The sequence below is a fragment of the Aquarana catesbeiana genome, linkage group LG05 (genome assembly GCF_042186555.1).
Source record: "Aquarana catesbeiana isolate 2022-GZ linkage group LG05, ASM4218655v1, whole genome shotgun sequence".
NCBI classification, from domain to species: domain Eukaryota; kingdom Metazoa; phylum Chordata; class Amphibia; order Anura; family Ranidae; genus Aquarana; species Aquarana catesbeiana.
The window spans coordinates 263,616,731-263,634,072 of NC_133328.1; the positions used below are offsets into that span (position 1 = coordinate 263,616,731).

The 17,342-nt window shown below is 44.1% G+C and overlaps 1 protein-coding gene across 4 annotated transcripts in view; it reads left to right on the forward strand.

Annotated features, from left to right (window-relative positions):
• Positions 1 to 17,342, forward strand: part of MARCHF6 (membrane associated ring-CH-type finger 6) — a 1,314,422-nt gene that overhangs the window by 1,125,571 nt on the left and 171,509 nt on the right. For all 4 annotated transcript variants that reach the window (XR_012244456.1, XM_073630743.1, XM_073630744.1 and 1 more), the window contains 2 exons: positions 4,951 to 5,085; positions 16,748 to 16,837. Coding sequence is in view for 3 of the 4 variants with exons in the window: in XM_073630743.1 (XP_073486844.1) it covers positions 4,951 to 5,085; positions 16,748 to 16,837 (225 nt within the window). In the remaining variant the exon portion in view is untranslated. The remainder of the gene's footprint in view (positions 1 to 4,950; positions 5,086 to 16,747; positions 16,838 to 17,342) is intronic.

The window sequence follows — 17,342 nt, forward strand, 5'->3', positions numbered from 1 at the left end:
CGTTCGCCTTTGCGCGAGAGCAGGGGGGGACAAGGGTGCTTTTTTTTTTTTTTTTATCTTATTTTTAAACTGTTCCTTTCATTTTTTTTTTTTAATCATTTTTATTGTTATCTCAGGGAATGTAAATATCCCCTATGATAGCAATAGGTAGTGACAGGTACTCTTTTTTGAAAAAATTGGGGTCTATTGGACCCTAGATCTCTCCTCTGCCCTCAAAGCATCTGACCACACCAAGATCGGTGTGATAAAATGCTTTCCCAATTTCCCAATGGTGCTGTTTACATCCGGCGAAATCTATGTCATGAAATGCTCGTAGCTTCCGGTTTCTTAGGCCATAGAGATGTTTAAAGCCACTCTGGTGTCTGATCAGCTCTATGGTCAGCTGGCTGAATCACCGGCTGCATTCTCAGGTTCCCTGTTGAGACAGGAGAGCCAGAGAAAAACACGGAAGACGGTGGGGGGGGCATTCCCTCCCACTGCTTGTAAAAGCAGTCTAGAGGCTAATTAGCCGCTAGGATTGCTTTTACATGAAAGCTGACCGCTGGCTGAAAAGAATGATACCAAGATGATACCTAAACCTGCAGGCATCATTCTGGTATAACCACTCAAATTCGTGAATGGCGTACCTGAAGACAAAAAAATGGTTAAAGTGGAGTTCCACCCACTTTCACAACTCTTCAGCATCCCTCACTAAACTGTGCACTGTAAACGAATTGGATATTTTTAATTTTTTTTTCTCAGCACTTACTGTATATCTGCTGTATTCATTTTTCACTTCCTCTTCCCTGGCCGCGGCCCATCGCATCATTTCCTGTTTGCAATGCCTTCTGGGAAGGGGCGGCAACTTCCTCTGACACTGCCGTTGCTATGGAAACCTAACCTGAAACCTATTACACTGCTTGTGCTGAACTGAGCATGTGTGAGATCTGCAAGGATGAGATCCAGGAAGAAATACAGTCTGGCTTCAGATGCCCAGACTTAAGATGGCCACGGCCTGCTGTAAGTTTATAAAATAACAAACTACTGCTATAAACTAACAAAACAGACCTTAGTTTACAGACTAACTTTACTAGAATACATTAAGCTTGTGTATTATAGGGGTATTTTTATTTAAAAAGTATAATTTCGGCCGGAACACCACTTTAACAATAAAACACAGTAAACGGTAAAGTATAAAAAAATTGCATACCTGAAAAGCAAACATGATAAAACATAATAACAATAAAACATTGCAGAATAGAATACAGTAAAAAAGAGCAGAACAATAGAGTGAGAATATAGAGAGAGAGAACAATAAAACGATAACTATTTTTTTTTTTTTTTACACTTTTTTTTGTAACTAACTTTTATAACTGTAACCGGTTCCAGGTTCGGGTCTCTCAAAATGCGATGGCATCTTGGGAGACCCTGTGAAAGTGTGCCTAGTCTGTGCAATGCTGTACCCTACGCTAATACGCAACTAGTGAATGGTAGCGTTCAAAACATTCACCAATGCAAAGACCAGGATTGTCAGGACAGGAGGGACAACATCACCAAGTGTTACTGCAGTGCTGGTTTGACTATGACCAGGGTGTACTAGGCCACTGGTGCTTGCCAGTTCACCAAAACGCTACCAAAAAAACTGTTAGCGATCGCAGGGATCAGGCCTGACTCTGCGAACGCTGCAGTTATGCGTTTAGTGTTTTGAAAGTGACAGTGATCGATCGATACTGCACTTGGGTGGGCTGGGCGGAGGGGCAAAACGCAGGTGCTAGCAGGTATCTGGGCTGATCCCGCTAACACTGCGTTTTTGGGAACCCTAAACTGCTGGGGACGCTAGTATAGATCTGATCGCATCAGATATTGATCCGTTCAGATGCTATACCATTAAGAGAGGTGTACGGTGCGTGCGTGGGTGTTAGCGGTACTGGCGCTAACCTGACGCTGCCTGGGGCGACGCATATCACCGCCGGGCGATCGGGGGGCTAAACCTTTATTCGGTAATAAACGGCGGGTGCCCTGACACTATAAAAAATAAACAAACTAACCAGCATCACCCATAACGGTTATATGGTGATCAGTGGTGAAAGGGTTAACTAGGGGGCCATCAAGGGGTTAAAACATTTATAAGATAGTATATGGGGGTCCCTGTCGCTATAAAACGCTGACGGCGAACTTAAATATTATTATATACGTCCCTAACTAGCGTCACCAGTGACACTAATACAGCAATCAGAAAAATGATCGCTTAGTGACACTGGCGACAGGGGGTGATCAAGGGGTTAAAACTTTATTAGGGAGGGTTAGGGGGGTACCCTAGACCTAAAGGGGGCTAATACTAACTGCCCTAACACAGTAACTGTCACAAACTGACACCATGCAGTAATCAAAAAAAAAAAAACTGCTTGGTGTCAGTGTGACAGGGGGGGGGGGGATCGGGGGTAAAGGGGGGTGTAATGTGTGCCTGGCATGTTCTACTGTGTGTGTTTGGTGCACTCACATTTCAGTCTTCTCTCCTCGGCGCCGGAACGGAAACTGCCGAGCCGAGGAGAGATGACATCATTTCCTTTGCCTCTGTGTACTACACAGAGGCAGGGGAAGAATCTTATTGGCTGGGAGGGATCGCGAGGGGGGGCCATGATCGGATGGCCTCCCCTTCATCTCTGATCGCTGCCAGACCAAAGGCGACTGCCGCTGGCACCGGGGGCGGTCCGGTCGGACCCCCCACCCACGGGAAGGCAAGGACGTATATGTATGTCCTTTTGCCTGCCCGTGCCGCTCTGCCGACACATATCGTCGTGCGGCGGTCGTCAAGTGGTTAAACCACATTTCTGACTTCCACGTGCACCAACCTTAGACTGTTTACCGACGATGCCTCTGCCTGCCGTTTTATATCATGTTTCTGACTTCCACATGCACCGACCTTGACCTGTTAATCAACCATGTTTTTGCCTACCACTTGGACTGATCTTTTGCCCTTCTACTTTAGTACACAGGGGTCTCACATATGTGAGGGGCTTCAGAATAGCGTTTTGAGTATAGAAAAACAGTGGTTTTCTGTGTTCCCAGAACAGGGTCTGGTTTCCCTGAAGCTTTAAAGAGATTTGGGTGGGAGAAGCCTCTACCCCTGTCCCCCTAGCCCTAAGCTTGATGGTCCTTCCTGCTGCCTGGACCAATACTTTGGCTGTGCTAACCATATCACTGCCTGCTGCCTCTACTGACTATGGACAGTATTTCTGCCTGCTACCTGGACCAACGCTTTGGCTGTGCTTTGGCTGTGCTGACACTATCTCTACCTGTACTAACTATTTACAGTATTGCTGCCTGGACGATTGCTTTTGCTGTCGCTGACCACATCTCTGCCTGCTGCCTGGACTGATGCTCTCCTCTGTGGACCACTGCACTACTAAAACCACAGATAATCTTTTGTTATTTGGAATGTACATGCTATGTGTTAGAAATATGAAAGGCCTTCAAAAATGTGATTGGTAGTCAGAAAATTATATGTGTAATTTATGCTCCTAGAACGCCTGAAGGTGCTATTTCAGTGTTGGGCCTCTGTATGTGAACCGTTCAAAAGACTCATTAAGTCTCATAGAATATACGTTGGGGTGTTTGCTTTCCAAAATGGGGTCATTTTGTGGACGATTCCATTGTGCTGGTGCTCCATGGCCTTCACAATTGTAATAGGTGGTTGAGAAATGAGATGTGTAATTTATACTTCTAGAACGCCTAAAGGTTCTACTTCAATGTTGGGCTTCTGTATGTGGCTAGGCTGTGTAAAAGTCTCATGTGGTATCACCATACTCAGGAGGAGTAGCAGAATGTATTTTGGGGTGTCATTTTTGCTATGTACATGCTATGTGTTATAAATATCTTATAAATGAATAACTTTGTGTAAAAAAAAAAAAAAAAATGTGTTTTCATTATTTTCCCACATTTACCAAAAACTGGAAAAAATGAACCGTTCAAAAGACTCATTATGCCTCATAGATTATATGTTGGGATTTTTGCTTTCCAAAATGGGGTCATTATATGGGCAATTCCATTGTCCTGGTGCTCCAAGGCCTTCAAAATTGTAATAGGTGGTTGAGAAATGAGATGTGTAATTTATCCTCGTAGAACGCCTGAAGGTGTTACTTCAATGTTGGGCCTCTATATGTGGCCAGGCTGTGTAAAGTCTCACACATGTGGTATCGCCGTACTCAGGAGGAGTAGCAGAATGTATTTTGGGGTATGGTTGAAAGTATGCATATGCTGTGTGTGAGAAATAACCTGCTAATATGACAAGTTTGTGTAAAAAAAAAAAAAAAAAATTCCATAATTTTCCCAAGAACTGTGGGAAAAAATTACAACTTCAAAAAACTCACCATGCCTCTTACTAAATACCTTGGACTGTCTACAAAAAACTTTCATTTGGGGGTATTTGTACTTTCCTGGCTTGTTAGGGTCTCAAGAAATGAGATAGGCCATCAGTACATCAGGTTTGATCAATTTTCAGTGATTGGCACCATAGCCTGTAGACTTTCTAACTTTCACACAGAATAAATAATATCCACTAATCTGAGTTATTTTTTATCAAAGATATGTAGCAGTATAAATTTTGGCCCAAATTTATGAAGAAAAATTACTTATTTGCAAAATTTTACAATAGAAACTAAAAAAAAATGTGTTTTTTTTTCAAAATTTCTACCCTTTTTTCGCTTATATCACAAAAAATAAAAAACCTAGTGTTGATTAAATACCACCAAAAGAAAGCTCTGCATGACTGAGTTATTGTCATTCAAAATGTGAGAGCATTGAAAGCTGAAAATTGGTCTGGGCAGGAAGGTGCATAAGTGTCTAGTATTGAAGTAGTTAAACAATGACTCACTATCCAAAATAATAAAGTGCAGTTTTGTATTGAGTTGGGCTTTAAATATAGGAATGGGTCTCATTTATTTTAACAATGTATTTTTATTTTCAAACTAGATCATGAAGACACTTGTAGTGGCCCTTCTCCTAGCCGGTGTTGTACCTCTTCTGCTTGGACTTTTATTTGAACTAGTAATAGTTGCACCTCTTAGGGTGCCTTTGGATCAGACACCTTTGTTTTATCCCTGGCAAGTAAGTCTACATATAAAAATATGACTTTTGAAATATTGTATTAGTGTTTATCATAGACCCTGAGGTATAGGCTCATACTTTCAGATGGTTGGACACTGACAAAGCTTTTATAGACACGTCCCCTGGGCACATCCCATGTAACCCTACCCTACACTGAGTTCTTGTTGGTTTTTTTGTTTTTTTTTTTGCTAGTGTCCTAAGGTGTTGAACCTCTTCTCCCTTAGAGAGTAATTACCGCTTAACTCTAACTTAATTAGTTTCTTACTTTATCTTTGGATTCTTGGAACAATTCTTCATTTAACTCTTCATTGTCTTCTAGTACCACAATAGAAACAATGCATCTGGATTGGTGCTTTCTCAGTATAAATTTTGGAGCCATACCTGGACCCCACACCATGAGGACAGCCTGTAATTTTGCTTCGGGCGCTGGTTTCTGTACAGGCGCTCACCATGGCACTGCATGAAGTCAGCCTCAGCATACTATACAGGTCCAGGGCCTTGGTCCATCCCTATGGATCCCACACCCTTAAAACATTTTCAGGATTATGCACACCGTGACAGGCAAAGCCTGGACCTATATAGGTTTCAGCTTAGAGAACTGGTCGTTATTGTAAAAACTGGAACTATGTTTGGAATGTATTCACTTTACAGTGTAAACCTTTCTAATTTGGTGCTAAAACTCAACCACTCAGAGCTTAGTCTCAGGTGAATGATCAGGTGTTACATCACATCAGTGGTTACACACTTTACTGCCTCTTCTGCCTAGAGTCCTTATTATAAGTTACTCAGGCGCTTCCTTACGCCCTTTTGCCATGCGCACTTCACTACAATACGGTCTACTCCAAGGATACTTTACAGACACCCTTACCCTATATTCCAAACCCTACTCCTTGAGTACCCCACCGGTGATCACTCTCCCCCTTAGCTATGATTAAATCTAGACAAAAGAGATTCACAGCATAAACTCAGGTGAACATTTGCTCTGCCAAAGGCCCACACAACAATCAACCTCAGATTGACAATGCTTTCCTTGTACTGGGAACACCTCTCTCTGCAAACATCTCTAGTTCCATTTCAGACACGCAACAAGTGGCCTATCTGACAAAGGCAAATTTTTATGCAACTATGTCACAAGTTCTTGGTCAGCTAATGGCTTTAATATATAGCCATCCCTTTCTAGGGCTCCAAAACAGAAATCCCCTTCTCTAGCTCCTCTGTCTGTACCTGAGTTGGATCCCAATATGCCCGGCCTAGAAGAAGTGGACATAGAAGGAAATGACGATGACCCAGTGCAGTGCTAAAGGAGACAATTTCTCACCCCCAGACCTATGCACCTTCATTTCCAGCTTCACAAAGTATGCTTGTTAATCTGGATATGTGGATTCTGTTGTGCAAAAAGCCTTGTCGTTGGCACGCTTGATTTTCCTCCTTCTTGCCATGCCCCTTTGGGTTCAAAGAGACCTGCAAAATTGAAAGACATTCCCCATAAATAGTATGAGCAATCTATGACAATCTGGTCAGTCCAGAATAGATTTTTTCTGCTCTGTAAATCATTACTGAATTTTATCCAGTGGAAACAGTGTACTAACAAGTGGTCTGTACCTGCCCTTTAAAGTCGTAAATATCTCACTGCAGTTGAAGATGTTCCTCTATTCAAAGATTCACAGATAGGAAGTTTGAGATGCTCTTAAAGGCTCTCTGTGATTTCTGTCTGTCAAACTGCAGCTAACTGGACTAGGGCAATGAAAAACCAACAAGAACCTGTATTCCAGGACGATGCCTTAACTGAGCAGTTGCAGCAATTACCTCCTGCTTTGCTTTTTAGTGTCGATGCCCTAGAACAAGTAATGTAATAAATTTCCAGAATGGCTTCATGCACAGAATCTTGTGCCTAAAAATCCTGGACAGCTGAAAATTACTATAATATAATAATAACAATACTGACATACAGGGGTGGACTGACTACTCATGGGGCCACCGGGCATTAGGAGAAGATTATGGGGTCCCTGGGCAATAGTAGATTATGGGGCCCCCAGGCAATAGATTATGGGGACACACAGTATACAAACACACACATACAGTACACACACACAGACGCACAATATACACACAGTATACACACACAGAATACACATACACACACTGAAAAGGTACTGGAGAGGCAGGCCAGCTAAAATCTTGGGATTTTTTAAAAAACACAGATTTTTGCATACTGTCCCTGGTTTTATTGAGGCTGGCAACTCTGATGGGGCCCCTTAATGGCATGGGGCCCTCGCGCAGTGCCCGAATGGTCAGTCCGCCCCTGCTGACATATGCCCTTTGAAGGAGGACAACTTTTTGGTGAGACACTTGACAAATTTAATAAAGATGTCATGGGAGGGCAGGTTCTACTTCCACAGAGGAGGATTCAAAAACCTCCCTCCTTTATCACTTTAAAATGCAGGCTATCGAATTGCTCTTCTTTTTAGTGAAAGACTTGGGCCACAAAATCCTCCAGTGAAGGGGTGCCCTCACTCCTAAGAGTAGGTTGATGTCTGTTACAGTTTATCTTCTCTGGGTCACAGCTCTCCCAGACCTGTGAGTTCAATTGGTTGTTTCAAAGGTGTACAAAATAGAGTTCAAAACTCTACCACCTCACCGCTTTCTTCTCTCAAATCATCCAAAAACTGCTCAACGACAGTCAGTTTTGCAGAATGCTCTGAACCATCTGTTGTTCCAGGGAGTAGTTGTGCCAGTACCTCAACAAGACAGGTTCAAAGGCTTCTATCCAAACCTGTTCACGGTTCCAAACTCCAATAGGGGTATTCCTCCTATTCTAGACTTAACCTCCAGGCACCAGCTGCATGCAAATATGTGGCCTCTCTGCATTTGGGCCTTGGCGCTGAGCGGCCGCATTTTTGCGTCCATTAGTGCAAATACAACTGTGTCACAAGCTCGCACCCTGCTCGCTCCGACAGCTAGCGTAAAGCTCCCGATCGTTGCTTGTGATTGGGAGCTTTCTGATCATGTGATTGCCGTGACAGCCAATCATAGCGGTCACATGGTCATAAACCCTGCCCTGCCTCCCAGCATCCTAAACCCCTAAAAAGCCGGGAGGGCCCGGCTCCAAAGGGTTAAAGTCTTTGTTACAAATACTCTCAAATTCCCAAATTTTGCATGGAATCCGCAAAGTTAATAATTGCCTCTCTAAGACAAGGGGAATACTAAGCATTTGTGGATATACAAGATGCATATCTGTATATTCCCATGAATCCACCTCACTGGCATTTTCTGTACTTTGCAGTGGAAAACAGCCTTTTCCCATTTGTTGCACTGCCTTTTGGCCTATCCTCTGCTCCTATTGCTCCTCTGCTCCTATTCACAAAAATCAAAGCATCTCTTCTTGCCCTCTTAGGAACGCACGGCATTCAGGTCACAGGTTATCTGGATGACATTTTCCAGAAGAACTCCTCTCCCCTACAGTTTTCAACAAACTTCCGCAGGACAGTTCAGATGCTCCAGACTTTTTTTTGTTATGCGATCAATTTTCAAACATCTGCTCTCCAGGCTTCTTCTCTTCATCTGAATTTTTTGTGCCTGGACATTGACACATCCCAAGCAAAGTTTTTCCTTCCAGAGGAGAGAAAGCTCTCTTATGCCGCGTACACACGAGCGGACTTTCTGACATACTTGGTCCGGCGGACCAGAGTCTGCCGGACAATCCGACCGTGTGTAGGCTCCGGCGGACTTTTTCCCAAAAGCCCGCTGGACCTAGATTTGAAACATGTTTTAAATCTTTCTGTCGGACTCAGTTTCTGGCGGAAAGTCCGCTCGTCTGTGTGCTGGTCCGACGGAAAGCCCGCTTGTCTGTATGCTGGTCCAATGGACCAGATGCGACGCAAGGACAGGGTTGCATTTCGCGCTCGCTGCAATAGGAAAAACAAATTTCTTTCTCGAACATCACGGGACACAGAGCCTCAGTAATTACTGATGGGTTATATAGGTATCACTGGTGATTGGACACTGGCACACCCTATCAGGAAGTTCAACCCCCTATATAATCCCTCCCCCTTGCAGGGATACCTCAGTTTTTACGCCAGTGTCTTAGGTGATGGACGTGTAAAGATGTCCTGTGCTGAGCTCCAAAGGGAAACCAAGACATTGTTCTACCTTCCTTTTTTCCAGATCCCTGTTCTCCGGAAGAGAGATCTCTACATTCGTTGGATGTAGTAAGAGCAGTTAAGGCCTATCTAGGGGCAACTGCTCAGATTCGCAAGACGGATGTTTTGTTTGTGCTGCCAGAGGGTCCCAATAGAGGACAGGCAGCGTCAAAAGCTACCATTTCTAAATGGATTCGACAGTTGATCATTCAAGCTTACGGTTTGAAACAGAAGATTCCTCCGTTTCAGATCAGGGCACATTCCACAAGGGCTATTGGTGCTTCTTGGGCAGTGCATCACCAGGCCTCTATGGCTCAAATCTGCAAGGCCGCAACCTGGTCTTCAGTTCATACATTCACCAGATTCCATCAGGTGGATGTGAGAAGGCATGAGGATATCGCCTTTGGGCGTAGTGTGCTGCAGGCAGCGTTACAGGGTCCTCAGGTCTGATTGCACCCTACTTGGTCTTGGTTCCCCCCCCTCAGGTAGCATTGCTCTGGGACATCCCATCAGTAATTACTGAGGCTCTGTGTCCCGTGATGTTCGAGAAAGAAAATAGGATTTTTTAAAACAGCTTACCTGTAAAATTCTTTTCTTTCGAAGGACATCACGGGACACAGAGGTCCCGCCCCTCTTTTAATACACTATATTGCTTGGCTACAAAACTGAGGTATCCCTGCAAGGGGGAGGGATTATGTAGGGGGTTGAACTTCCTGATAGGGTGTGCCAGTGTCCAATCACCAGTGATACCTATATAACCCATCAGTAATTACTGAGGCTCTGTGTCCCGTGATGTCCTTCGAAAGAAAAGGATTTTACAGGTAAGCTGTTTTAAAAAATCCTATTTTTCCTATTGCGGCAAGCGCGGGGCATACCAGTACCTATAATAAGTGGGCCCCCAGATCCCGGCCCCCCACCCTATGTGAATGAGTATGGGGTACATGGTACCCCTACCCATTCACCTAGGGAAAAAGTGTCAATAATAAAACACACTACACAGGTTTTTAAAATAATTTATTTAACAGCTCCGGGGGGGTCTTCTTCCGGCTTCGGGGGTCTTCTTCTGGCTTCGGGGGTCCCTCCGGTTCCTCTTCTCTCGGCGTCCGGTTGGTTCTTCTCCGCTCCCTCCTGCTTCTTCTCCCGGCGTCTGATCCTTAAGGGCATACTAGGAACCACTGACGATCGTTGTGGAGCCATACTTAAAGGAGAATTTCACTGTGTGCAGGGTCTAACAAGGAGATGAGCGTGCATTGCACTCTGTGAAGGGAGCACATAACACAGAGTGGTGTGGAGTTTTTGTGAAGCATGTTGCATTTGGAAAATCTTTATATGTACCTTATATAAGAAGAATCTCATTCACTTACTTGTATGTCACAAATGGACTTTATTTGAACTGTGTGCACTTTATGAACTTTTATGGTATTGCTACTTTCACATTGATTTATGTCATTCAATTTGGTTCATCAGCATTGCTATCACACTTAATTATTATCTATCTGTTTTTGTGGGAATACACAGGTGATAGTTTTTTTTTATTGTTTTATGGTTATCTACCACTAGGTGGCAGCACGCAGCTTTATTGATTATTTTGAAGGATGGTTCTGCAACACTGGAACCCCATTCTACAAGGATACCAAGCAGATTACCCCAGCCACCACTAGCTGGATCAAGGGGAAAGGGCAAGGGCCCTTCACCCTGACATCTTAAATTTGATACTGTATGTCAGAAATGGGGAACTCTGAATATCCTGGCCTTCTAGGTACAACAACAACTAACTCTGTGATCAGAACCAAAGATCCTCTACAACTAACATTGGATGCTTTGATAATCCTCTGGTCTCAGTTCAGGCTAATGCCTTTGGATTGCCTAAACAGAGAACGTGGAATTTAAAATTTACCACTAATATAATGTCCAGGGGGGCCATCCTAAATGTATAAAGTTACAAAAGCAGAAAAACAGAAGGGATTTTTAATGTGCCACCCTGGAAACCATATGTAGTGCCAAACATGTATGCATAGACATATGTATAAAATCTAACGAGTCCTCATTTAAGCAGCAAACAGCTGAAAGGACAAGGGTGAAAATCACCTCAAAAGATCATTAAAATCAAATTCAAAGATTACGCCCCAACACAGTAGTGTTATGCTAATGCGTTTTGCGGGAACCGCTTCCTCAGTACACGGATGCATTAATATAGATCTTCAATCGGTCATAAGAAAGATCAACAAATGTAAATAGAATAAGATTTTTAAAATACATAACTAATTATATACATAAGGTTTGAAACTAAATAATATCTTTACTCTGATCTCCTGCCTATAACACTCAGGGAGAAAAACAAACACCACACAACACAACATACTTGCCTTCACAAAGAAAAGCCCAAAACATACGTCACATCTGGGGAAGGACCCGCCCACATGTATTCAAAGTGACAGGAAAACCGGTGCATCCCATGTGTGGGACGCTACTGGAAATGACTGCACGCCAGACATGCATCATCAGTAAATCCCCGTTATCATGATGCTTACCAAGCTGGAACGCACCGAGAGAGGGCAGGAGCAACCAAATGAGCCTCCAGGAGGACAACAATCAAATCGCCATACAAGACAGCACCTCTCACCTGCAACATCTGCGCTCCAAAATAGAACACAAATACAACAGCAGAGCCTGGACTAACCAGCAATAAAGGGGACCCCTCAGCTCAACACAGGAATATGGTAGCACAGGCCAAGGGAGACAACAAAACAGCCTACCACAGAAGGGGTTTCGCATCAAACCAAAAACTAAACGAATAAAACACAAAAAAATAGAAAAATAAATGATATACAAATAAAATATTGAACACTAAAAAAAGAAAAAAATATAAAGAAAAAGAATAGACAAATACATTTTTTTTGTGTTCCATATTTTATTTGTCTATTTTTCTATTTTTTTTTTTTTTTTAGACAATCTTTTCCTTGTCCAAGCTTTTAATTCAGGGTATATATTGGATCATGCCCCCTTACAGTACCCTGTGCTTCTTTGGGACCTTAACTTGGTTCTCGCCTGCCCTGCCACACTTTAACCACTTTCCACCTGGCTTATAGCAGGTTGGCAGCCGGGAGGTGGTTCTGTTATCCTGACTGGGCGTCATATGACGTCCAGCAGGACAACATGCCGGCGCGCAGCGTGGCGATCGCAAGTGCCGCGTGTAGTGTGACACGCCGCATCTCCGATCATGGTAAGGAGCCTCTGACAAAGGTTTCTTACCACATGATCAGCTTTGACCAATCACAGCTGATCATCGTGTGAATCAGGAAGTGCCGGTAAACAGTATTCCTCGGTTTGCGCTGACAGGGAGAGCTGATCGGCGGCTCTTCCTGTCAGAGGGGGGTCTGTGCTGATAATCAGCACATTGATTATCAGCACAGCCCCCATCAGATGTGCCAATCAGCTGCCAGTCAGTGCCCCTTAATAAAGTCTCTCAGTGTCCACCACAGTGCCAATCAGTGCCCATCAGTAACACCTGTCAGTACCTCATCATCAGTGTTGCCCATCAGTGCCATCTATTAGTGTCCATCAGTGCCACCTGTCAGTGCCAATCAGTGCTGCCTATAGGTGCCCATCAGTGCCACCTCATCAGCACTGCCTCATCAGCACCCGTCAGTGAAGGAGAAAACAACATTTTATGACAGAAACTAAGAAAAACTTTTTTTTTTCAAAAATGTCGGTCTTTTTTAGTTCGTTTAGCAAAAAATCAAAACCCCAGAGGTGATCAAATACCACCAAAAGAAAGTTCTATTTGTGGGAAGAAAATGATAAGAATTTAATTTGGGTACAGTGTTGCATGACTGCGCAATTGTCATTCAAAGTGCGACAGCGCTGAAAGCTGAAAATTGTCCTGGGCAGGAATGGACGAAAGTGCCTGGTATTGAAGTGGTTAAAACATTCAGAAATATACCCTTAGATGATCCCTCCTGAAAAGTGACCTATTTGGTAGCCATTAAGTCTGTCAGGTGTGTTTCTGAGCTGGTGGCTATCTCTTATAAGGAGCTATGCCCAAGACCATCCTTCTTTCCTAAGGTGGTATCAGCCTCCCACCCCAATAAAGACATAGTCCTTTCATCCTTGTGCACTACCCTAAAGAATCTAAAGGGAATTGCTCTTCATTGCTTAGATGTAGTCAGAGCCATCAAAGTCTACCACAAAGAAACAGCTTCTGTCAGAAATATGGATTCCCTATTTGTCCTATTTTTACGACCTCGCAAGGGACATCCTGCTTCCAAGCCCACCATTGCACAATGTTTCACTAGAGCTTACATTCTTATGCCCTGTACACACGATCGGACATTCCGGCAACAAAATCCATCTGATTTTTTCCGACGGATTTTGGGTCAAACTTGTCTTGCATACACATGGTCGCACAAAGTTGTCGGAAAATCCAATCGCTCTGAACGCGGTGATGTAAAACACGTACGTCAGGACTATAAACGGGGCAGTAGCCAATAGCTTTTGTCTCTTAATTTATTTTGAGCATGCGTGGCACTTTGTGCGTCGGATTTGTGTCGGAATTTAAACGATTGGATTTTGTTGTCGGAAAATTTTATATCCTGCTCTCAAACTTTGTGTGTCAGAAATTCCGACGGAAAAAGTCTGATGGAGCCCAAACACGATCGGAAATTCCAACACCACAATCCGATCGCACTTTTTCCATCGGAAAATCCGACCTTGTGTACAGGGCATAAAGGAGACAACTCCTCCTTTGCTTTTTAATTAACTTTTAACCACCGGAAGATTTTTGCCCTTAATGACCAGGCAATTTTTTGAGATATGGCCCTGCATCGCTTTAACTGACAATTGCGCAGTTGTGCGACGCTGTACCAAAACAATATTGACATCCTTCTTTTCCCACAAATAGAGCTTTGTGTTGGTGGTATTTGATCACCTCTGAGGTTTTTATTTTTTGAGCTATAAACAAAAAAAGACCGTCAGTTTTGGAAAAAAAAAAAATATTTTTTACTTTTTGCTATAATAAATATCCCCCAAAAAATTTTAAACAAATTTTCTTCATCAGTTTAGGCCAATATGTATTATTCGACATAGTGTAATTTATACAGTAATCAGTGCATTTGTATAGCACTGACTGCTGTATAAATGTCACTGGTCCCAAAGAAGTGTCAAAAGTGTCCGATCTGTCTGCCGCAATGTCGCAGTCCCGCTAAAAATCTCTGATCACCACACCACCATTACTAGTTAAAAAAAATAAATAAAAATGCCATAAATCTATCCCCTATTTTGTAGACGCTATAACTTTGGTTAACACTACCCCTTGGTTAACACTAGTGGTGATCAAGGGGTTAAATGTGTTCCCTGGGAGGGGTTTCTAACTGTGGGGAGAGGGGACTGACTGGAAGAGGAGAGAGATTGTTGTTTCTGATCACTAGGAACAGCAGATCTCTATCTACTCCCCTGTCAGAACGGGGATCTGTTTGTTTACATTGACAGATCCCCGTTCTGGCTCTCTGTGTTGTGATCGCGGGTGGCCCGATGGACATCGTGGCTGCTGGCCATGCGCATTGCCTCCCTGGCTGTGCAACGGGCATGCGCGCCTGCTATAGCTCTTAAAGGAACTGACATACACCTGCGGCGATTTGTGGGAACGAGCCGACCTGCCGCAGTATAATGATGGCGGCTGGTCGAAAAGTGGTTATTGACACCCTAATGCATGGCAAAACTGCACAGCACCATGCAATTCCATGCAGTGCGATTTTAAAATCCATGTTTCTGTGGGTATGACAGCCCACTGAAATTAATTGGCTGCTCTGCCTGCAGAATGTGGGTAGCACAAGTGTGAATCTACTCTTACTGGCTGGATCAACAGGAAAAAAAAAACTCTATACACAGTGCACCCCCGAACCCTGCATTCTGTACACAGTGCACCCCCGAACCCTCCACTCTGTACACAATGCACCCCCGAACCCTGCACTCTGTACACAGTGCACCCCCGAACCCTGCACTCTGTACACAGCACACCCCTGAACCCTGCAATCTGTACACAGCGCACCCTTGAACCATGCACTCTGTATACAGCAACACCTGAACCCAGCACTCTACACAGCACACCCCTGAACCCTGCACTCTGTACACAGCGCACCCCTGAACCCTGCACTCTGTACACAGCGCACCCCTGAACCCTGCACTCTGTACACAGCGCGCCCCTGAACCCTGCACTCTGTACACAGTGCACCCCTGAACCCTGCACTCTGTACACAGCGCACCCCTGAACCCTGCACTCTGTACTTCGTCACCCCTGAACCCTGCACTCTGTACACAGTGCACCCCTGAATCCTGCACCCCTGAACTCTGCACTCTGTACACAGAGCACCCCTGAACCCTGCACTCTGTACACAGCGCACCCCTGAACCCTGCACTCTGTACTTCGTGCACCCCTGAACTCTGCACTCTGTACATAGTGCACCCCTGAACTCTGTACACAGAGCACCCCTGAATCCTGCACTCTGTACACAGCGCACCCCTGAACCCTGAACTCTGTATGTAGTGAACCCCTAAACCCTGCACTCTGTACACAGCACACCCTTGAACCCTATACTCTGTACACAGCGCACCATTAAACCCTGCACTCTCTACACAGCACACCCCTGAACTCTGCACTCTGTACGCAGTGCACCCCTAAACCCTGCACTCTGTACATTGACACCCCTAAACCCTGCACTATGTAAATTGACACCCCTGAATCCTGCACTCTGTACATTGGCACCGCTGAATCCTGCACACTGTACGTAGCACACCCCTGAACCCTGCACTCTGTATTTAGCACACCCCTGAACCCTGCACTCTGTATGTAGAGCACTCCTAAGCCCTGGGGGGTTTCCAAACTTCTGTCTTTGCCCCAAAGGAAAGAATGTCTAGCTTTGCCACTGGCTGATAGTAATGCAGAGTCATGTCAGAGCTTACGGAGTTTCAAAGAGGGCAAATTGTTGGTGCCCGCTTAGCTGGTGCCTCTGTGACTGAAGTTGCCAGTTTATTTGCGGTGTCGCGAGGTACAGTATCAAAGGTTATAACTGCATATACAGTTTCCAGGAAAACATTGTCTGATAAGCATATTCACGGTTGACATGGTCAACTGACCAAAAGAGATAAGAGGACATTGTGCAGGATTGTGACCTGGATTTCTGCATGAAGAGTGATATTGGATTCCATTATCCATCATCCAAGACTTACTGTATATCTGTCAATTCCCAAGAAAATTCAGGCTGTCTTGGATGCCAAAGGCTGTCCAACACCACATTCGATAACTATTTTGTTCTTTTACGAAACTTGTTTCCATAATTTTGTCCAACCCCTGTACATATAATGTATGTATATTTTTTGTCCTCGCTAGCCAAATGTTTTGATTTATATAGCGTGTTTCATGTTCTCTATTTTTTTTTTTTTTTTTTTTACTTCAGTTACATTTTATAAAACAATGTTTTCATTTTTTAAATTATTGGTCATGTTGATATGCAAATGTTTTATCACAGGACTGGGCTCTTGGTGTTTTACATGCCAAGATTATTGCTGCTATAACTCTGATGGGTCCTCAGTGGTGGTTGAAAACTGTTATTGAACAGGTAAGGAATCACTATGTTTTATTATGCTCTAACTGGGCTATTGTATATAATCTATTTTGTTTCTTTCATTATTAAAAAGTAAAAAATCTAAAACTTGGTTCAGGTTTAAAGTCAGTGGCGTCACTACAGCTGGTGTCACCCGGTGCGGAAAAAAATTGGTGTCACCCCCCCCTCCACCAACTATGGCCCCCCCTCAGTACAGACCCCCCTCCCTCAGTAAAACCCCCCCCACTAAGTACAGACTGCCACCTCCAGCAGTATAGATCCTCCTCCCTCAGTACAGACCTCTCACTAAGTACAGACCCCCCCTCCATCAGTTTAGACCCCCTCAGTGTAGACCCACCTCATCAGTATAGACACCCTCAGTACAGACCCCTCTCCCTCAATACAGACCCCCTCAGTGCATCCCCCCTCAATGACTTTAGACCTGCTCAGTGCAGACCGCCCTCCATCAGTATAGACACCACATCAGTGCAGACCCCTCTCCTCTATCAGTGCAGACCCC